General features: G+C 37.0%; 1 protein-coding gene across 2 annotated transcripts in view; it reads right to left on the bottom strand.

The window, feature by feature from the left end:
* LOC150077274 (uncharacterized) overlaps positions 1–24280 on the bottom strand; it is a 136323-nt gene that overhangs the window by 78517 nt on the left and 33526 nt on the right. For both annotated transcript variants that reach the window (XM_090386430.1, XM_090386431.1), the window contains exons 3-4: positions 18499–18573; positions 5991–6023 (exon numbers count right to left, since the gene is read on the bottom strand). In XM_090386430.1, the coding sequence (XP_090242556.1) occupies positions 5991–6023; positions 18499–18573 (108 nt within the window). The remainder of the gene's footprint in view (positions 1–5990; positions 6024–18498; positions 18574–24280) is intronic.

The following is a 24280-nucleotide window of genomic DNA, read 5'->3' as shown; positions in this document are numbered from 1 at the left end:
CTTCTGTGTCACATGTTGATTTATGTATCCCATGCATTTTTCTTCTGTCATATCTAATTAGTTCATTAGACATCCATTTAGGCCTAAATCTAACAAAATTTGTTGGTATGAAAAGCCTATTAGCTTCCAAGATTAATTCTTTAAATGCTTCCCTTTTTGAATTTGCTGTTAACATCAGTTGGTCCCACCATATAGAATTTAAATAGTCTCTGACTACAGTAGCCACCTTTACAAAAGCAAAACCCTTCCCTTTACCCTTGATGGTAGTTACCTCTTTCAGTAAATCCCACTTCAGCACACTGATCACTGCCACCTAGTGGTTCCTTTATCTGCAGATTCTTGATGCATGAAGAATCACTACTGATAATCAGATCAAGAGTATTACTCCTTCTAGTTGCCTCCCAAACATGCTGCTGTAGAAAAGTCTTGAAAACTTTGTTACTGTTTGGTTTTTAGGAGCATTAGCAACTAAGGCCATATTGCTTCAGGATATGCGGTGGTCATTCCCTGACCTTTCCGTATCCTCTGTATTTGGTGGTGATGGGCTCGAACCCCAGTCTAATCAAGAAGTGTGTGCTACGCACTGCTGCTCCTTCCCACCTGGCTACAGAGGTACCACTGAAAACTAGTTTACTGCTTCCATCTTAAGATTTCCATTATTTTTCAGTTGGGTAGCCAGTTCTGACCACCCACTGTGGGCAATAGATGGCTAATCAACTAATTTAAGTTGAAAGGTTTGTTCTACCACTCTTCCATCATATACTAATGGCCTCCCATTGACTACAAATGCTCTCCATAGCTTTACAATGATAGCACACTACATTCTACCTTCCAGTTAAAGAAACTGCTTAGCACAGCTTTAACTCCAAATATCTACCACCAATTTATAGGTAGTTCTCCAAATGAAAGAACTCTGCTAACTTGATCAAGTTCTTACAAAAAAATGTAAGAATTTAACAGATTTTTAAACAAGATCTATTGCAGATAACCTTGCATAACCCATCTTAATATAAAGATATGGTTCCTTAACATGCTCTTCTGTATTGGAAACCAGGTTTCATTTTTTTCTCCAAGAAGTTGAAATGTTCATGATATGTATAGTATTCCCTACAATAGAATCTATCCCATGTCTGGAGTGGCATTGCCATCAAAAAGATACTGTCCCATGACTTAGAAATTAGTTTCTAATTCACTTTTCCATAAAAATTTCTGAGCATTGTTCTGAATTGGCATCAGTTCTCTTTCAAACTCATCCAAACAGCAACTAAGCAATATCCATTCACTGTCCAACTCCAAAACTTAATTATCATTTGTTTTTTGAAAACCTTCAACATGAATTTCCAAAAAATTATCTATGGTAGTTAAATTCAAATTCTAGTATCAAAAAAGACAAGTCTTACCTATACACATGGCTAAGAATAATGTTTGGGGGTATTCTTCAAAAACTAGGCAAGTTGGTATTATTCATATACCACTCAGTATGGTCAGATTTAATGACATTGATCTGTTGGCAGCTATGTTGACATTACTGACAGTTGATAACACCATTTGAATAAAATGGGTACCAAGTTTGGTTCAAGGCTTAGTGTAATAAGCCTTTTTCACATTAATTCAAATAAATGTTATTAGGATATGATGTAGCTCAGCAAGTTCTAGACAAAGATGTCTAGAGGTATCTAGAATCAGCATAGATGCTTACTACATGGCAGGTTTGTAAGAATTTTCCCAATGACCTGCATTTAACTGTTAGAGAATTAAAACTAAAGGTTTTTTTTATGTAGACCCCAAATGAGAAGTATTAGAACCTATAGTACCTAGTACCATGCTTGGGTTGGAAGTTGGGAAGATGAAAGAAGATTTGTTGACATTAAAAACTTTAACTTCTGGAGAAGACTAATTTTCACGAAATATGTATGAAGGAAGGTTATTCCAGAAAACAGCAATTGAATGAATAAATGAGGAAGATGAAAAGTTGGTTCTGAGTTTGAAGTTCAACAATAAATGGATGTTGGCTGGTAGCAGCACATGTTTGGACTGTTTTGAAAGAGCAGGAATTATAGAAGCCAATTCAGAAGAACAGTGCCCATGGAAATATCTGTACAAGAGGCATGCAGCAGAAACAGCATGTCTATGAGCCAGCAAGTGGAGAGTCTGTTAGAGATGAATCATTAATTAACCTAAACTGCCCTCTTCTGAATGGAATCAAGCCTGAGGTTTTGGGGCACCACACCAGATGTGGGAACAATATTCTGTGGTAGGGAGGATTTGCAATTTGTACAGAGTGAACAGCTGTTTGGAAGAAAAGTAATACAGAGCAAAAGAGAAAACCAAGTTTTTTAGATGCAGAGGAAGCAATATTTGTAATGTGCTTGTGCCATGAGATTAGAAATCAGGGTAATCCCAAAAAGAGATCATTTTGCCTAGAAATCGGAGTGTCACCAAAGATAAGCATAGGAGCTGAAGAATCCTTTTTCCAAGATATAAGACAAGGCTCAGTTTTAGGATTGAAATCCACTAAGTTGTCTTTGCCCCAATGGAGAATTATCTGAAGATTGGCATTTAAGGAATTGGTAGCAGATTTGAGAAGTTGAAGCTGATTGAGCAGGGCAAGGTTTCTCAATGGAAAGTGGAATGCAATATGCTATCACTGGCAAAACTATGGATAGGATTTCCAGTCAATGGAAGGTCATTAATATACAAGAGGAAAAGAGTAGGGGAAAGAACTGAACCTTGGGGGTACACCAGCATTAGTGGAGAAGTTAGACAGAGCCATCTACCATCACCCTCAGTGAGCAATCAGAGAGAAAACTGGATAACCAATTACAAAAAACAGTTGGCAAACCATAAGATGGAAGCTTATTTAGAACTTTATGCCAAACAATTGAAAGCCTTTGAGATGTCTAGAGCAATTACTTGTTTCACTGAACTTTTCCATTGAATTAGTCCATAAATGGGCAACATAAGCCAGAATATCGCCAGTGGATCAACACTGACAGAATCCATACTGGCAATCATTGATCAGATGGGAGGTTTTCAGGTAGTTTAAGAGTTGGCAGTTAATTGATTTCTCCATTAACTTAAAGAGTAGAATTGCAATGGGATGATAATTGGATGGGAGAGATTTATCACCCTTTTTTAGGAACTGGCTGGATGAGCAAATTTCCAAGCAGAAGGAAAAACACTTTTGGAATAAGAAAGTGAAAAAAAAAGCAGCAAAGTTCAGGAGCACAGGTTTTGAGAACAAGTGGAGAAATACCATTGGGACCAGGAGCTTTCATAGTATCAAGATTTGTCAAAATCTTTGACATCCTTTTGACTTAAGACCACAGGAGGCATTGGAGTGTTGGGAAGTGTTTTACCAAGATTATTAATACATGAGTTGGAAGAAAAATGGGATGCTAGCAGGTCAGCTTTATCCTTGGCTGAAGTAACAGAACCATCTGGATTGGACAGATGGTGGGAGCAGAGATGGGCAAAAGTTGCAGCCAGTAGCTTTGGCAAGAAACTAGAATGCTTAGCTACCATTGGGGAAAGAAGCAAGTTTCCTACTCTTATCCTGTACAAACTAGTTTGGACTGATTAATAACTGCTTTACAATTGTTGCAAGCTTTGGTGTAGGCAAAAAATTAAACTAAATTAGAAACTAGCCAATTATGATATGCAACATTCTCTTGAATAGCCTTAGCACATTTATTGGAAAACCAAGGTTTAAATAAAGGATGAGATTTTAAAATGGAGTGTGAGATAAAGTATTCTATTGCAGCAAGAATAATATCACTGACACAACCTGAGCAAACATTGACATAAGTTTTGAAACAGTAATCCAACCAAGGAAAAGAAAAATCTCAAAGGTCATCCCATTTTGCATTCTTGTAATGCCAAACAATACAAGATTGGGAATAGCCATGAGATAAAGGCTCCATTGGAGAAGAGACAATCACCAAGTTGTGATCTGAGGTACCTAAAGGACCTCTCACTTTGACCATGTACTTAGAAGGGTTATTTGTAAGAAAAAGATAAAGCTGTATGGTTAGGATTGTCTGGTATTCTTGTAAGTAAATGAACAATCTGTGCAAGGACATTAGTAATTGCAAGAGCCTCAGCATCTCAACCAGCTGGGTCAGTGTGACTAGAAAACAAAGCCAGCTGGAGTTGTGAACATTAAAATCACCAAGGAAAGTTACCTCACTGTTAGGAAAGTTGGACTGGAGAAAGTCAAGTTGCAAGGAGGAAGTCAGAGCTCCAAATGATTAGTGGAGATGGAAGAATGGTAGAGACAACAGATGAATTTGACACAATGAGGTAGAGATTTAAAGCCAGAGAAGATCAAATAGGAGATTCCAAGTTACCAAGTCTTTGACAGGGAATATCAGAATGGATGTATGCACAAGTACCACCTTTGAGGCAAAAGGAATCATACAGCAAATAATTTTGGCAACTGAGATGAGCAGTAGTTGAATCAACTGATATTCAGTCAGAAAAAGTACATGGGGTTTGGCAGACTGCAAGTGGAAATGGACATCATTAAGATAAGAATTGAGACCACATATTTGTGAAATGAATTAGGAAGTGTTTGGGAGGTTAAGATCTTTTTGCAGATAAGCTTGCTCTATTAGTTTGATAATTTGTGGTGTATTCAATAGTAAGAAAGTGGGTGGGACATGCTGTATGAAGTAATGAATTTTTTGGATATGCCATACACATGGTAAGAATATACCCAGATCCTTGACATAACATTGCCTCTACAATGGCCCCACATATATGCTACTCAGACTCCCTCCAGTCACTATCTGGCAGAGGAGATAACAAGATTATGCACTAGCTGATCCAGAAGCCTCCTAGAGAGTTACCAATAGGTTCAGTCCAGTGTTCTAACTAGCAGCTGGCCTGCTAACACCGTTTTAGAGCTGTACCCTCAAAATATAAGGAATATTGGATCTCTACAATGTTCACCATAACTTCAAAAGTCAATCATACTGCTTGATGGGTTTATAACTTAGTTGTCCTGACTTGCTTGGAAACCTGAAATCAGCAAATAGATTCAAAATCTTAAGAAAATAGAGGTTACAGTAAGGGATGACTCAATTATCCCTTTGTGTTAACTTACAGGATTCATAAGGAAACTAATGTGCATGGACAATGAGTTTACACTGCCATTATAGTTAATGTGACCAAATACTCAATATTCCAAACTTGTGTATAGTATTCAAGATACAACCTAACCATTATATTAAACAAGTTAAAACCCTGTCCCTGCTAGCAAAGTTAGTTACCTAGTTTAATCCACAAGCTGCCTTAACTACTTGTCCCCACTTCAACTGGCATTATACAATTAGACCCATCTTTCATTCTCTACTATCTTGAGTTTGGTTTCACCCAAAATGGAATGTTATTCTGGATTGTTACTACTGCGTAATTAGTACCTTGGCATTTCACTTAAATCTTAAGTGTCACTTTTGAGCCATTTGCCTAATTTATCTAGGTCTGAGTAGCACTTGTCAATTACTCTCTCAAGTAATAGGATTTGAAATGACCTCCAGAATAAAGTGATAACCTTACTGAAATCAAGGACAAATCACTTGATAATTAAAGCTTATGCATTTTAATTACAAAGAAATAAGGCAAATGCTTATTTCAGTGTAGCTACTATTTACTTAGTTCTTTGATGTAAAAAATAACTTATGCTTGTCCCATACCATTAAATGATTTTGTATTTTTGGATGAAAGAATTGTTCAGTAGTTTCTTTTAGGAGACTGAAAAAACTACCCTGTCTGCTGTTGTATTAGCAAACACAGCATCTACTTAAAGTGGTCAAGTTAGAGAACTGACTTAGCTTAACTTCAGCATTTCAAATCATGTCAGTCTTGATTGAATTAATTGAAATACTTGTAGTACCATGCAATCAAAGTACTAAATCTGATTTAGTTCATGCCACCAATTCTTAGTACCAAAGTTAGTTCTATATATAAATTTAAATTTCAGTACTTACCCAACATTTGATATTATTCAGCTGCTGATGAATCTGAAATAAGTTCTAGAATTAGAAAGTATCAATAACCCTCAGAAAAACTGCTTAAGTTAAATTTACAGATTTTCTACAAATCAAATCTCAAAACAAATGATATAGGTTGCAAAATTATAATGAATTAGTTTGTAAATATTTATTCCTATGATTGTGAAAGTCATTTCTAGTAAAATTTCTAATGAAGCTTAGATTTTTCTTTCAGTTCACATAGAAAAGATGGCTGGCTACCAGCCATGTCATCAATATAGAATAATTAAATTGGCTAATGAATTTAAAGCCAAAATAAAATTGTTTTGTAACTAATGTACTCAAGTTTCAGTACACATTTCAGTTACAGAAAAAAAACTGTCTGAATGGTCATTCAACTATTAGGCTTTAACAGCCTAGCTCTATTTAGTTATAAATAGTGTGGAGAAAAAGCTTTGTTTCAGCCATTTATCTACTACACTAAGTATGGTAATGATTGAACAGTATATTGATATTTAGGGTTACCAGTTTTTTCAGATTGACTGTTCAATGAAAATTGAATTTTCTTCACCTAGATTTGTTAAAGAGCATTAACCTCTTTAATAGCACTAAGCTCATGGAATGTCATTCCATGTGGTTTATCTTTACTGGCATATTTATATTGTGCAAAATAAGTTTGCATAAGATCTTATTTGAAATTACTAACTATAGGCTTGATTGAAAAGGACTTCAAGAATTCCCTTATGATAGGATTAAAGCTAAGACTTTTCCACAGTAAAGTGAAACTGGGAGGATTCTGACAAATCACTTTAATAATGCAAGTGGCATATTAGTTGTTTGCTTAACTGCATGATTATATCTTTTTTTAAGAGATTTATTAAAAATATTAAATTCCTTTAAGTTAAATTTATCAAATATTAAAATTCATTAGTAAAAGTCTAGTAGTGATATAGAACCAATAATTGGTCAGAAAAGCTGGGATCAGACTAGGCCTTGTATCAACTGATAACCAGTGTCAAGTTAAATGTGACAATTCATTAGTGTGAATTACAAGTATATTTTGACATTTAATTTAAACCATCTACATCACTCTAGATAAATAGTGGCAGTGCAAGAATGAGTTTCACCTCTGCCTGCAGCTCTAGTTAAGCTAACTGTCAGTATCTCCTTATGTTCTTTAATTTTTGGTAAAATGACTTCAGAAAACATTTAACAATCTTTCCAAAAGAAAAGATACAGATGACTTAACTAAATTGATAAGCTTTCACATATGAAAGCTTGCTGGTAACCATTCTACCCTCTTAAAACCTGTTTCCAATGATTAAATTGAAGCTTCAGCAAAATATTTTGGAATGTCTCAGTACAGGAACTCCCTGACTTACGACATAAGGGTCGTGTTCTGTGGAATGCTACACAAGTATGAATTTACTCAAGTCAGAATTTCCCATGCTTATGCAGCACTCAACTGAAATTATTGAATCAAAAAAAAATGTTCAATGAACATTTAAATAGAATACTGTATTTATTCAATTTTTTTATCTCATGTGCAGGAAAAATTATAAAAGCTTGCAATTTAAAAAATTGCAAATTGCAAAAAAGAGGAGACATGCATAATGTCAGTAAGTTTTACCTATCAAGCATTGACAGAATCAATGTCTTCAGCTGATACGTATGGCACTGTAGAGGTCAAGGGCTGTGGAGATTTAGAAGGGGTTGGCTGCTCAGCCTTATGATCATAATACAAAAGAACACTAATGGATGACTGGAAGGTGGCTTTTTCTTTCAGATTTTTGTAGCAAGCATATCATTCACTCCTCTTAGCTTTTAAGAATCTGTCAGGATCCATCTTCTCAAACCTCACTATTGCTGATGCAATTTCATCAAATTGCCATCTCTGGTGATGAGTCTCTGCTCCTCATTTGGTTCATCTTTAGTTTTGCCAGCATTTTCTTTCACTATTGATGCATGCAAGTCAATAAGTTCTTCCTTAGATAATTCTATCTCTTCCTCTTTTAACTCCTCCACATCTTCAGCATCAACTTCCAACTGAAGTAGGCTCTGCAACCTTTACAATCTTATCTGCAATCTCTTCATATGATTCTTTTTCAAATCCTTTAGCATTTTACATGCTGTGGGCATATTTTCTTCCATGTGCCATTTAAACTTTTAATTTCCACCTAGGCCTTAATGTTTAAGATGGCATGGTAAATATGGTAAGACTTCTAAAAGTCTCTTAACATAAAATTGTCTACTGCAGACAATGCCTGAGCAAGTGTTGAGTGTAAGTAGTATGCTTTTAAATAACACCCTGATCCATAGGTTGGATGAGTGAAGTAGTGTTTGGCAGTAGAAATGACTTGCACATTTAAATTGAAAAAAAATGTTAGATGCATAGGATGTCTGGGAGCATTATCTAATAGAAGCAAAATTTTGAAAGGAATGTCGTCTTTGCAAGATTTTAACCTCTGAAATGAAGCAGCATTTAAACCAATGCTCAAAGAGATTGTTATCCATGCTCTCCAGTTTGATCAGAAATGCACAGGGAGGAGGGTGGCTTTGATGCCCTTAAATGCATGAGGATTTCTAGAATGGTACACAAGCAGTGGTTTTAATCTACAATCTCCCACTGCATTAGTCTCAAGCAAGAGTGGTCCTATCTTTTGACACCTTGCATTGTATTTTCCTCTGGCAATTCCATAGTAGGGAATTAGGCATTTTAGGTTGCATAAATTCAAACTGAGAAAAGATGGTTACAGGATAATTTATTTGGGGATTTATTAGATGCACTGGCATCTGTGGCCATAATGCACCATACATGTAGTTAGTATGTATACTATTTCTTGGATAGTTAATTGTAAAACTAATCAGTAGATTAATTTAACTAGTTAAATGAGGTAGTATACATTAATCATTGAGAAATGAATAATGCTTGAGACCTTTGTTTTATTATCCAAAAGTGGAGCATAAGAGGGGCTTCTGTTGTGGCTGGAGTAAAGAGATTCTGGCATTCTCTTATATTTTGTTCATTTGACAAGGATGTTTCACTGAAAGCAGTGTTTCAGTATCACTGAGAGGGCATCTCCCTGTTAAAAGAGAACCATGGTGATATTTGTATGACCTATTTGCAGATGAGCCAATATTACCTCCACGTGTTGGATTGAACTGAAGTTGGAAGGCCATCACTCAAGGTTTAACTTGATACTTTGATGTTGGGTTGATTTTCCACTGATAACTGCCACATGCATTTTTCCTGGATTATTGGTAGATAGTCTTCATGAGGTACTTTCCACTTGTTGGAAAAAAGGTTAGCTGATTTGGCAGCATTGTCTGCTAGTTCATTTGCAGGAATTGCCATATGTCCTGGTCCCCAACAGAAGTATGTTTCTCTCAGGTTCTGATAAGATATGCAAAGAGGTGATTATTTCTTTCACAACTGGGTGGGTGATGTTCATGGTGTTTAGTGAAGTGTACTTAATGAGAAAATGCTGTTTTTAATATCAGAGGACTCAATTTAATTCAGTGCAATCTGAATTGTTATTAGTTTGGCAGAAAATATACTAAACTCATAACAAGTAATGTTTGGAAAAAACTGCAGCAATTCCAATGTGGGCATTCTTTGTACCATCAGTGTGTACTACAAAGTTAAACTGGTTCAATACTAAATGGTATAGTTGCAAGAAATTCTGTGAAGTAGATTTATTCTATTCATGAATGTGTAAGTTGCATGTAGGTGGAGTGATGTTCCAAGGAGCAAAAGAATGGGAGGGTATGCACCATTGTCTAAGGTGCAAAATTTAGTAGTTCTAAGGTGTTTTTTATTCTCATACCCACAGAAGAGTTAGCAGTAGGATGGTTTTGGTATAACCTACTGTACTGTGATATGAAAGTATCTACCAATTTGGGTGTTCTGTCAAATCTGATTTTATAGCAGTGTGGCATTGGAGGCAAATTGCTGCTATGGATAAAGGGATGGTTGAGTGGGGGGGTTTGGGTTTTATTGGCACATTAGCTACTAAGGCTATAATGCACCAAGACCAGGGTTGAGTGGGAGAAGACAGTGGTAATCAATGGACACTGCTCTTCATGGACTAATGATATTAGTGGAGTCCCTCAGGGTTCAGTGTTGGTCCATTGTTTTCTGTATTTATAAATGATACAGATGATGGTATATCAAGCTTAATGTCCAAGTTTGCAGATGATACAAAGGTTGGCAGGGTTGTAAAGGACACTACTGACACTATGCTGCTGCAACAGGATCTGGAAAGGTTGAGCAGATGGGCTGAGAGGTGGCAAATGAAGTTTAACATTAACAAATGTAAAGTACTACATATGGGAAACAGCAACCCCATAGCAACATATCAACTCTGTGGTACTACACTGACAGTGGTAGAGAATGAAAAGGACCTTGGGGTAATTGTGCAGGCAGATATGAAGTTCTCTGAGCAGTGCAGATGGGCTGCACAAGTAGCTCATGGTGTCTTATCAATGATATACAGGAATTTTTCTAGCAGGGATAAGGAGGTGATTATTCCTTGTATAAGGCAACAGTCAGGCCACACCTTGAGTACTGTATACAGGTCTGGAGGCCTCATTTCAAGAACAATGTAGAGCTGCTGGAATGAGTACAGAGAAGGGCAACAAGGTTAGTGAATTTTAACAAAGGGGTGCTCTTACAAAGAAAGGCTTAAGTTTTGCAAATTAAAGTGTCTGGAGACTAGGCACTGGCAAGGTGATCTGATAGAGGTGTATAAAGCCTTGAATGGTTTGAGCATGCTCAATGCTGATGGGATTCTTCCTCTTGCATAGAATAATCACCTGAGAGGGCACAAATTCAAATTGAGGAAAGACAGATGTAGGGTAGATGTGTGGAAGTTTGCCTTTAGCCAGCAGGTAGTTGGTTGGAACAGACTTCCATCCTTTGTTGTGGAAGTTGATAGCCTAAATAAATTTAAGGCTAAGCTGGACAGGTATTTGGAACAAACAGAGGTGAAATGGGAGCAGTTTTTTTGCTGATGCTGCATAAGCTTGCTTTCTTGCATCATATCAGTTGTCTTCTGATGGAGAGATGGGGTTTGTGTGCTTCAGCATATAAACTGTATATTGGAGACTTGCAATATGCTCCTAAGGCAATGCATATTGCACTATGGATAGTGTCAAGCCAGCAAAGGGCACTAGTTCTTGCCAAAATATACACTGGTACTCTGTAGTCAAGCTGTGATCTTATCAAGGCTTTGTATAATTGTAAGGCAATCAGCTCCCCACTTAGTTTCTAAGAGAACCCAAATGATTTAACTTTTGCTGACAGGATATTAGTTTTTTTAATATGCTCTTAAAGGGTAAGTTTATGGTCAAATGCAATTCCTAAGAACCATATGGTGGGGGTGAACTTATTGGTTGGTCATTCAGTAGTAGTTCCAGATGTGGATGGAGTATGTCAGCAGCAAAAATATATGCACATTTTTTGGGAAAAAATGTTAAAAGCCATTAGTTTGTGTCGAACTGATCTCAGTTATTGTCCCTTGTAACTGTCAACAGCATTGATGTTTTTCATATGACAAAATGCTAAAATCATATACAAAGTGCTATAACAATAGTCATTGGAAGTTGTTCAGCAATGGTGTTTATTGCTATTATAAAAAGTGTAGTGCTGAGTACAGAGCCTTGAGGAACTCTAAGAATACTTGTGATAAGTTTTAAATCAAACTTGAAAGGTGTTTGTACAGGAAGTTCTATATGAAAATAAGATGACCTGGAAGTCCATGGTGATGTAATTTGTGGAGATGGCCATAAAGCTTATGATCCACATGGAATCATAAGCTTTACTGATATCAAAGCAAACCATTGCATGTTCTGATCTGAGGAATGCATTCCAAATGGAATTCTCCAGTCTTACTAGTATATCTAGGGTTTGTTTTGGCAAACACCAAATTGTTTAGGAGATTAAAGTTTTCTAGGTACCATATCAGTTAGTTTCTTCTTTTTGAGAATTTTGCAGGAGGCAACTGGTCAAGGCAATGGGTCTATAGCATGTGGGGTCTGTTGGGTCTTTGGTTTAAAGAATGCAAAGACTGTAGCATGCCATTGTTTAGGGAATGTTTCTAGGTAAAGTCTATTAAATAGATCAAGGAGTGGCTGCAATGATTCAGCACAGTTCCTGTATCATTCAATAGTGAATATTATCAGGTCCTACTGTGCTGCATCTAGATGTTAACAGATGCTTTATATAGTTCATGGATAGTAATTGGTAGGCTTTGTTCATTCCTTTTGAAGAAAAAGGGAATGTTTCTGTATTTGTTTTAAAAATTTTCTGAAGGTTTGTGTGCAACTTTCTATTACTGATGCTTTGGCAAAAATTTCCCCTAAGATATTTGCAATTTGAACAGGGTCAGAAATTCTGTCCCCCATTCCATGATACATAGGAATCTGGTATTTGCCACCTTATTTTTCTGATTTTCCAAATTGTGTAGGAATTTCTTCATTGATGGTTGAAGTAAAGTAGATCTAAGCTGCCGTTTTATTACAGCATCTAACATACCTTGTTCTGGCATGTTTACACTGGATAAGATTAGCTGTAGTTTGACTGCAGCTGAAGTTATCCCATGCTTTATTTTGTTCCTTTTTTAACCACTTGGCATTCATCACTCCACCAGCTTTTTGGGTGCATTGGCAATTGAAGAGAATTTTGGTATGGTTTTTTCCTGCTGCATGTAATATTGTTTGTGTTACTTGAGTTAAAGATTCTTGGATTTCCAGGTCAAATTTAGCTAGTTTTATTTATAAGTTGATAATAGGGCTTGTTTATTAAATCAATTAGTATGGGAAAATGGATCACTATGTATTGAATCATTGTCCACTTTATAGTATAAAGGGCTGCTGAACAAGTCTATTGCAGACTTAATTCCAGAAGGAAGGTGAACACATGTTGGTGACCCATCATTTAGGTTGTCATCTAAACACTGTTCAATTAGTTTTCCTCTTTGATCAATGTGGTTGTTATCCCATATTGTGTGATGTTCACTTAAATCTCTCAGAATGAGAGGTGTGGGGAGCTGGGCTATGAGACTTTAGATAGTTTTGTCAAGTGGTATCATTTGGTGGAATTTATAAGGATCAGATCTTAATGCGAGTTTCAGCAGCTATATTATCCATCAAGTGGAGAATTCAGAAAGACATGCTTGGTAGGAATGTGTGGGTTTACTAAAACAGCCACACCACCTTTTACAAACAGTCTTTTGTTAAGATATTAGACTGAAACAAGTTTGTATCTTTGTTTTAAGATATCTCTTGAAGGCAAAGACATTGGCATATATTTAGAGGCAAGATCATAAGTCATTGATATTTGCACAGAAACCAAAACAATTCCAATGAATTATTGTTTGTTTCTTATTAGGGTTTCAGAACTTGTTGCTGAAGTTCAGTTTTTCACTCTTGTTTTTATTTTTTTTTGGAAAGAGGCTTTCCTGTGCCCATGTCTTCAACAAGAATTTAATACTCCATCTGCAGATTTTTTATTAATAAATATTTTCTCTTGATGTCTGGAAGTTTGTTTCTTTGCATTCTTGGTCCATGGAGTAGTTTTTCACATGGTATGGATATCAGTGTATTGACTGCTTGAGTTTGGATTGTACTGGGTTTTAATGTAATCTGAGAAACTTTTGGGGGTACTGATAATTCAGTTTGCATTGTTGACTCATCTTTTGGTTATTTGGGTGTACACAGGTCTGCTTGGATGCATTGGTGGTGAGATGATCCACTTTGCTTCTTGATAGGAAGCAGTTTATTTTATACATCTGAATAAGTTACATTTTTCCAGCATTCACATGTTCTAGCATAGGCATGGTGCTCTTAGTTTGGCCATATTGGTTGAGAGACAGTACAGACTTGGCAGTCATGTTCTATTGAACAGCACTTTGCACAAATAGGGGTCAGATTACCATTTTTTCTGGTGGAGATTCTCTTTACTTTAATTACTCCTTTATCTTTAAGTTATTCTAGCATTTCCTCTTCAGATACATCCCAGTCTGAGATCACTCCTTTAGAGGTGATTAGTGATCTGTGGAGTATGTTACTGGTAAACCTGCAAAGAGGTTAATGCTCAAGTCTCTCAATGTTCAGTATTAGAGGTCTCAATAAGAATATCTCCAGACCTATCTTTTTATGGACTTGGGAGATCCAGTCCACTTTCTAATTCCTTTTGGACTCTGAATCTGCCAATTGCATTTTCACCAGTTGAATGAATGATCAATAAAGTTGGAACTGGATATGTATCTGTTTTCAGGTGTTTGGAAGTTCCTGCAATGGAACTATCTTTTTAGATAGTCTGGGGTGCATCTGGCAGCCCAGATAAGTCAGTTTGATTTACTCATGTTTTTTTTTGTAGTTGTTGGCACATTGGCTTCTGGCCATAATGCACCTCCCAAGGTTTTTGCAGTACTTTGATCCAAGCCCGAGGCGGGATTCGAACCTGCGACCTTTGGGTTGCTAGGCAGGTACTTTACCCACCCGGCTAGGATTTATTCATGACATGCTCTTTTTGGCCCTGGGAGATTCTCTCCTAGGTTACCAGCCCTACCACATGGAGGCAAGAGCAGTGCCATCTAGTGACCAAAGCAAAGAGAAGGTTAGTATGAACTAAAAATAAAGGGTTAAAGAAAGGTACTTTCCTTTCTAGGTTACATTATTTGAAAAGATTAATTCTATTAGAGTTAGACTTGCAAAAGTCAGCAGAAACATTCAGTAAATGTGTACCAGATAATCACTAAAAAGTGTGGTCACTAATATTGCTTGGCACTCTGGGCTGAATAGATACATGGAAGTTTGCCTTTAGCCAGTGACTAGTTGATTGCTGGAACTAAACTTCATTGCAGGCATCTTTAACCAGCCATTACCATGTCTGATGGTAATGGCTGGCTATATATAGAATAGCCTGGAGAATACCTGCTGGTATGTAAGTTTGAGGGTAACATGGTCTGGAGCTTTTTTCTGGGAGACCATTGGCCAATAGCCCTACTGCTGGTTGCAAGCGAACTGCTTGAAAGACTACTCTGCACAAGGATACATCAGCATTACCAGGCAGCGAAACTCACAGAGACATCGCAATACGGATTCAAGAAGGGTTCGTCTACTGTGGAAGCCTTGCGTAGCCTATCGGAATTAGCAGCAAACTGCAATAATAAATATCTTCTAGCCATCTCCATTGACTTCGCTGGGGCATTCGACACCATTTGGTGGCTGAGCGTACTGGCAAGACTAAGGCTGGCACAAGTGCCGATCAACTTATACTCCATAATTAGGTCATATCTCTCCGAGAGACGCATCATCGTGGAAGCACCTTATGGTAGAGTGAATCGTGATGTCCACAGGGGCTGTCCCCAGGGTTCTGTTCTGGAGCCACTCCTGTGGAATATGGTTTTGGATGGGTTCTTGGCTTGCACCTCTGTGATGTGCACTCCCAGGCCTTTGATGATGATTTGGTCCTCACCATTGCTGCAGATAGCCGAGCCCAGCTAGAGGAAAAGGCCAATCAGGCAATGCTGATATTGCAAAACTGGACCAGAACCCACTGCCTGACGATATCAACAACAAAGACGTCCTCCGTCCTGCTAAAAGGCAAGCTTGATATACGTAGACCGCCACAAATAAAGGTGGGACCTACCACAATAAAATTAGTGACCCAGTTAAAATATTTAGGAGTTATACTGGATGGTAATCTTATCTTTAAACACCATCTAATTTATATCAGAGCCAAAATCAAAAGATACTCTGGATTGGTGGCTAGGATCATCAGGTGGGACTGGGGGTTAAACCAATGCACCCTGTCATTGTTTTATAAAACAACCTTCCTACTGATCATCACTTACACCTCAGCAATATGGTTTTCCAAAACAGGAACTGTAGTAAACCGACGCATCCTTGATGCAACGCAAAGAACAATCCTACTGACAGTTACACGTGCTTGTAGGACAACCAGTACCCACGCGCTGCAGGTCTTGGCTGGAGCTCTTCCCCTTGACTTAGAGATCATGCGTAGGGGAATGAACTACCACAGAGAAAGGAATACCTTGTACATACCATGGCTATACTGTGGACATTGATGCACCACAAAAAATGAAAAGACAAGGCTGCAAAAACACCTGATGCAAGTTTGGCAGGAGTGTTGGGCCAACTCAAATAAGGGAAATATCACCAGGAAATTCATTCCGAACATCGACAGGATGTACCCCAGTCCCCCAACTTGGTTTCAACCTGGCTTATACACCACCTATTTATTGACTGGTCACGGGGCCTTTAAAGCCAAGCTGGCAGCATTGGGGATTGAGGTGGATCTGAGATGTGCCTGTGGGGAGCTTGAGTGCTGGGAGCACATTATATATGATTGCACCCGTTATGAGGACCTCAGGTGCAGACTGATCACTGCAATACACTACCTCCCCAAGAACTTGAAATCACATCTATTGGACTCACTTGAGGAATACAGGGAGCTAAAGGAATATGCCCAAAAACTATTTGGTAGGCGTAAAACACTGATAGCCATCTACAGAAGATAAAAAAAAAAGACACAGAACTTGCGTGGAGAGGACTCAAGGAGAACCTTGCCCAGGAACCTGCTTACTACTAATCATCTAAAACCAGCAATTGCAAGAATAACCCCATGGAGCTGCAGATCTTCCCATGATGAAGAGAACCACAGCCATAGCTAACAGACCAACAATGGACCTGACCAGTGTTCATAGCTGAGGAAAAATATGGCTATCAATGACAGAGAAGACCAATGAAGATAGAGAAACTCCAAGTTGCTGCCTCAACGGAGCCATATTGGCTCTATGCTCTGCACTCTCTTGTGCAGTGCAATTCTTTTACTCCCACTCCCGGCAGGGGAGAGAGGTGACAGCTTGCTGTCGCCTCTCTTCCCTGACACACCATTTCTTCCCTCTGGTGGGGCATGGGCATGCCTCACTGAAAAATTGGGGGTCACCTACCCTATTGACCCTCTTCTTCCTATTTCACCCCCCAGCCTTCACTCTCCCCTCCCAGCACTTTTTCTTGCACAGCGTATAGCCCTACACGTCCAAATTTAAAATACACCAAAAAATTTCGCCCAACCTTTTAGGCACTTTAGAAAAAGTGCTTTCAGCGTCAAACCCCATATTAGTGCTTTAATGTAAGTGATTTAAAATCAATCACGGTCGTTCCAATTTTATTTTAGGTCCTAGCCACTAAAATACCAGAAAAGTAAGTGGCAGGACCTGCCAGAGTACAATTGACTCAATGGTAACACCCAGCTAGCCTCCACGTGGCGAGGTATGGGCAACATCTGGTCCCATTAGGGGCCTGGCGGCCAATAAGCTGGATAAACAATGGGCACAACATATAACATTACTCATGACCCACACACTTCTAAATCTCTGGCTTTGACAGGGTACTGTCACCGATACATAGAACATTTGCAGAGATGGGAGAAATCCCAGGAGCTGCCAGACCCTCAATACCTCATACCTCAGTTGTTTTGGAAAAAAAGTTAAGATTTTTCTAGATACCTTAAACAATAATGCATTTCCTATTTTGTTAAAGCACAGTGGGAAATGTCTATACTGGTATCAGTAGAACAAAACTATCATTCCACTGATGTGTTGATTGACCTGTTTGAAGACATGCATCAAGTTATTGGCCAGCTTTGACCTAAATCATAGTGAACCAGTATGAGTTTGATCATTGGGTGCATGTGAGGAGAGAATGCCCAAAAAAAAAACAGCTGAACCATTCACTGTTTTAAAGGTTAAATGCTAGAAAAACATGAAATTTAAAAAATTGAAGGAGTGCTATGGAGATTAGAGGCTATTAAAGCCTAGGAGGTTTTAATACTATTTTCCTGTAATATTACTTATGTAGGTATCCAGATTTTAATGGTAGGGCAGTGTGCACAGATGTATTACCATCTATATTAGTTTGACTATTTTTCTAGTTTAGTTGGCACAATACTTTGAAGATGACCAATTTTATTATCAACTAATATTTTGCCCTTTATTCTGGCCTGTTTGTTCTTTCCACACTTTAATAAATGCTGAAAGTGAATCACATTAGAATAGCAGAAAATACTTGTTTTCATCCTAATCTTATTTTCTGAGACAGTCAGCGACCACAGTTGGTTTCAGGAAAGTATCCCTCAGTTGGGAAGGGCTACCTGTAGTGTAGAAAAACTAATTCCTGCATTTATACTCCAATTAGTCAAAGGATTATGTAAAAATAGGATGTTTTAAGCATGAAATAAATTTACTAAATATCTTTAACATATTGAGATGAATTGGTATCCTAAAGTACTCCATGACTTGCTTTCTCATTTCAAAAATATTAAGAGTAGGTCTTACATCCTAGATGAGTTTGAAACTGGCACAGGTCACCAGTTAACAAGGTACCATTTTTCTGTAGTAGCTAAAATATATAGAATACTTGAAAATATGTAAGCTCCTTTTACACACTTAAATTAGTATTTGTTAATTTAATTTACCATTTTGCGAATAATCATGAAGGCTACTGCAGAGGAGAACTGTAGGGCAATGACAAGGAATAAACCAACTATATGCTGAAAATAAAGTTAAGTATATCATAAATCTAGAATCACAATACAAAGGAATTTTATTTTCAGTAAAATACTATGAAGAAATTGAAGCTACTTAGGCATGCTATAATTTGTTAAGCATATCAAAGTTTATCAAATTAAAATTTGATCTAGGATTAAATCTTGGAACACTAGCTATTTGCTTTTGATGACAAAAAGCAAGAGCTGAATAGGTGTAGGCCTTATGTCAAGAATTAGTGACAATTCTGGGTAGAGCCATTTTTAGACATTAGTAATTTGTTATAGTACATGAAAATAATGGAAAATTGACTTTTCTTTTAGAAAAGTTCAAATTTACTTTGAGAAACTGGAAAGTTGTTTATAAATTCATAATATACCCAATGAAAAGTCATTGAATAAAAGTAGATTTAATCTAATATCATAAATTTAAGTTATATAAAGTTGAATCTAACTCAGTTGTCCAACTCATTAGCATTTAAAAATGCTAAAGTACTTCTGGAACCCCTCTACCCTTTAATTGTGCAACCTAGTGGGAATGTGGTATAACAGTTCATTAATTTCTAGAAGGCAATGCTAAAATACTTAATTTGCTAATACTGTACTAAAATCAAAATGACTAAATATTAAGAAACTAAAAAATGAAATAATGAACCAAATAAGCCATTAAAGTATGCTCATGAATTAAGCCTCTAGACTTAATGACAATAGTATTACTAATTGTACTAGTATAGCCAATGGATGTCTTAAGACAATTTTTTTACATTGAGCACTTAAGTTTGCTCTGAAACAGTACTGATGAAAATAAAGCCTGTAGACAAACTATTGTCTTGTGGTCTTGGCCAAACCTCAGCTACCCTGCCATATATTTAGAACAAAGATATTTATAATTCAGATTTACTCTAATAAAACATAGGAAGTCAATCAGGTCAAGTCCAAATCAAGTTGAACAGTTTTCTTTACTGAAACTGAATCCAGAGATCCACTAGTGGCACAAAGGGCCACAAGAACACATAGTAGCATGATACAAGGAGATAGATTACACCTAAGGAGCACAAAGAATTGAAGTTTCCAGTCCACAATCAATTATATTGAAATACTGTATTTCCCCATGTATAAGATGCTCCTTAATTTTGCAGCCTGAAATTTGAAAAATGTATTACATAAAGTTATTGAACTCAAGTTTTATTCATCATAAAATTCATACAACTCACTGTCAAAACTCTCATCCATTAGCTTGTCCTCATCTGTGTCTGATGACAAATCACTGTCTTCATATATTGCCTCGTCTTCAGTTCCATCTATGGTATTTGAAATGCCACACTTAAATGACTTGACAACAATCTCAATCTTGATATTATCCCAGGATTTTTTCACCCAGGTACAAATTTCTCCTATAGTTGGTTTCTTCCTGTTGGTGTCAAATTGTCCCCAGAAGACTTCGTCCATTGGTTCCATTCATATCTCATGGCAGCTTTGAAGGGTTTGTTAATGCTGACATCAAGTAGTTGGAGCTGGGATGTCAAGCCTCCAGGTATGATGGCAAGTTTTGTTTTTTGCTCTGCAGCAATCTTGTAGTGAGTACTGCTAATATTAGAGATTAAGTAGCAATGCTATTTAAAGTCTTAGTAGTTTAAGTCAGACTAAATTTAAGCTATGGATTTATCTAAACAGTACTTATGCAAAATTAAGTTGCTATAGTCAGCCAACTTAATTTTGCTATAGTTATCAGATTAAATAGTAAAATGTTTATTAGCAATTTAAATTAATAGCAAAATATCAATATTGCTTCAACTTATGGCAAGTTATTACTATAGTCAATTTAATTTTTATATGGTCTCAGGATGGGATAAGTGGCACTCTGAATATCTTATTTTCAATAGCAAGATAAAGATGCTAATTGATATTACTATTGTTTTAATTGAAAGCAGTATGATAAGCATTTGGATACCCCTTCAAATAGTTGACAGTATGTGAAGTCTTGTACATTTGCATCAATGAAGACATCAATAAATCTTGGTTTGCCTTGACTGTGTAGAAGTAATGTTAGGAGCCAATTTTTGGATCTGAATTTTTAATAGATTGTAAATGGATGCTTCAGTAACTTCTAAACAAACTTTTCTGAACTTCACTGTAGATGTTATGTAAAGATTAGACTCTAGGTAACCTAAATTAAAGGGCTAGAAGACAAATTCAATGAAATGTTAGACAACCTATAGAGCAATGGTTCCCAACCAGCATACATCAGCACATTGGCATACCACAACCCTTTTCAAAGGTTGCTGCAAGATTAGGAAAAATTCTATTGAGTTTAATGGCAATCACTATTTTAGTGTGCCATTAATTAGTTTTTAACTTACATGACTTCAGTGACAAGATTAGGAACCACTGCCATAGTTATTTGCAAAAAACATGAAGTACAGAAGGTCAAAAATGTCAGTCTATAGGAAGCTGCATACCCTTAGATTTAAAGGGCAGCAAATAATATGAAGCTACATTTGGAGTGTCCATGAATGTGGGCAACACCATAAGACAATGGCAGATGCAATAGTGCAAAAAAATTCTATATAATGTTGTTCCAATGGATATGGAAAGTATCTTGGAACATTCCACTGGAGTGTAGTCTTGCAGATGTGGACTGCATTGGTAGCACCTGATATATGCTTCATGACCTACATAATTGTAGGAGTGAAATGGAAAGTTTTTTGCCTGATAGTGTAAGAAAGCAAGCTTATAGCTTGCTTTCATCATATGCCTATGCTAATTGTGCATACCTACTCTATAATAGCATTATGGAAAGAGGCCTGTTGATATTAAAGCATTCAATATAATGAATAATGTGCAGACAAAGTCAGATTGGCCAGCATAGAGCTTGGACCTCATTCATTAAGCACTTATGGGACAAACTGAAACACTAGATTGGCTTCTAAACTACACCAAACAGAGCACTTTAATTGTATACACAAATGTCAGTTTATGCATAACTGTTTCTTAAAAAGGCAATTTTTTCACTGAGTAGACTACATTCAGTAAGTGAGTACTGGTTTGCCTATTGCCAATATCTGACATGTCAAACAAAGGCCTTAACTTATGAAAGGGTTTTCAAGGGTAGTCCTTGAGCAGGAAGATTCAGTTAACCATTCAGGATCAACTAGGTAATTATCAGGTGCACTTACAATTAGTGCTACAATTATGAAAGTAGGGAACAAGTTAAATGTGAGGACTTGCTTCATAAAGGATTTAGTGATTGTTATTTGGTTTTTAGGAGCATTAGCAACTAAGGCCATATTTCTCCAAGGATTGTGAAAATTATGTATAAATTTCTTGATTAAGATGCTGTTATATATACTAAAAGAATATAAAGTAAGAGTGGTAATGAAAAGTTACTTTTATAAAGATCAAACAGTAGCCCATTTGTTTTACACCTTATCTGGACTCTTCTGGACTGGTGCTGCAACCATCTTTAGAACTGTAAAAGCAGTATTTTCAGAAAATTACTTAATCAATACCATATTTTCATTCATTATAAGTAGTATAATACTTTTAGGAGCAACTAATAAGGAACATCTATAATGGATAGTGATGCCCCATAATTAGTACTATAATATTAGTGGCAAGTGATACAAGGAAGAAAGTTAAAGCATCAGCAAAAACTAAACATTTCACCCATCCATGCCTTCCAGGAATATCTGGTTTTTTGAATTTATTCAAACCATCCACTGACTGAAAGCAAACTCTGACCCATCTATCCTACAACCATCATTCAACTTAATTGATGCCTCCTCATGTGCTGTCTTAGCAAGAGACAATGCCATCAACATTTAGCTATTAATCCATTAAGCCTTAAACACTTAAAACCTGATCTCTATAGCTATCTAGGCTAGACACAATTTGCAGAACTAAAGCCTTTCTTGGTAAGTTCACCCTTTTATTTCCCTCAATCTGATTGCAGAGGCAGGTGCAAGAAAACAAGCTTATACACCATCAGCCAAAAAACATTTCACACATCCATTTGCTCTAAAAAGATGTCTAGTTCTTCCTTGAATTTAAGCTATCAACTTCCATGACAGATGGACATTTGTTCTAGTACTATCTGCTGGCTGAAGGCAAATTTCCACACATCTGTTCTAGAACTGTCTTTCCTCAATTTGAATTTATGCCCCCTCAGGTTTGTAATCTGAGCAAGAGGAAGATCCATCAGCATTGAGCCTGCTCAAACCATTCAAGGTGTAAATCAGCTCAATCAGATCACTTTACAGGTTCCTAGCCTCCAGACATTGTAATATGCAGAACTTGAGTGTTTCTTGGCAAGAGGATCCTTCATTCCACTTGCCAATCCTGTTGCCCTTCTGTACTTGTTCTAGCAACTCTAGATCATTCCTAAAATGAGGCCTCCAGATCTGTACACAGTACTCAAGGCATAGCCTTATACAAAGGGATAATCACCTTATCCTACTAACAAAATTCCTCTATCATTGACAACTCAATGACCTGTTCTAGCAGCCTGTCTGCACTACTCAGAAAACTTCATATCTGACTGCACAATTAGCTCAGATCTTTTTCATTCTCTATCACCCTAAGTGTAGTACCACAGTTGGGTACATTTCTCTGGGGTTACTTCTACCCATATACAATACTTTATATATGTACATGGGTAAATTTCAGTTGCCACTTGTCAGCCCATCTGCCCAGATTTTTTAGATACTGTTGCAGTAGCAAACAGTTTAACACCCTGCCAACCTTGTATCATCTTCAGACTTGGACATTAAGCCTGATATACCTTTATCAATATCACTTATAAATATACACAACAATAGGCCCAACACTAAACATGGACTCCACTAATAACAGTCCATGAAGAGCAGTGTATTGCTTACCACCACTGTCTCCCATTCAACCACTTTTATCAATTGTAGCAACCTGCCCTTAATGCCAATTGCAATTTGTATAGGCAGTCTTCCATGTGCAAGAGTATCAAAAGCTCTACTGAAATCCAAATATGACATCAATTTTTCATCCAGTTCCTTTGTGACCCTATTGTATCCAATCAAATTGGATAGATAAGACTTCTACTCAACAAACCCAACTTGATAAACATCTGGCATCTGCTTTCGTAAAGAATTCCTCACATGTGAATGCAAAATACCTATTCAGTGTTGGTAGCCTGAGCAATGTCAGTTAATCATTGACACATCAAGTGCCCCAACATGATTCAACTTTCCTTCTATTGTTAATAGAAGGATAGAAATCCTTGCTACTATTCTTTGCCAAAGACTTCTCATAATATGGCTTAGCTTGTCTAAGCTCCTTTGCATTAATTTTTCATATACCATAGGCTTCATTACCTGAATTTATATGCATCCTACACATTTGTGTCAAGTCTGTTTATCTGAGATCCATTTAGGTCTAATCATTCAACATTCTCAGTTATGAAAAGCCTAGTAGCCTCCATTTCCCTGAATGCTCCCTGTTTAGAATTCTGTTAGGGACATCAGTTGGTCCCACTACATAGAATTAAAAAAAACTGTTTCAAATTATAGTCATCCTTACAAAAGGCTTTCCCTTAACCCTTGACAAAAGGAAAGTCTTTAAATTCCACATTATTACATTGATCACTGCCATCCAGTAGGCCTTTTACCTGTAGATTCTTAATGCATGAAGAATAACTGCTGACAATAAGGTCAAGAGTATTTCTTTGAGCTCTAAGATGCTG

Source organism: Mastigoproctus giganteus, chromosome 12 (assembly GCF_048544385.1).
Source record: "Mastigoproctus giganteus isolate SK-2022 chromosome 12, ASM4854438v1, whole genome shotgun sequence".
Classification (NCBI taxonomy): domain Eukaryota; kingdom Metazoa; phylum Arthropoda; class Arachnida; order Uropygi; family Thelyphonidae; genus Mastigoproctus; species Mastigoproctus giganteus.
Note: the sequence above shows the minus strand (reverse complement) of the source record. Positions and strands in the feature narration are given on the sequence as shown.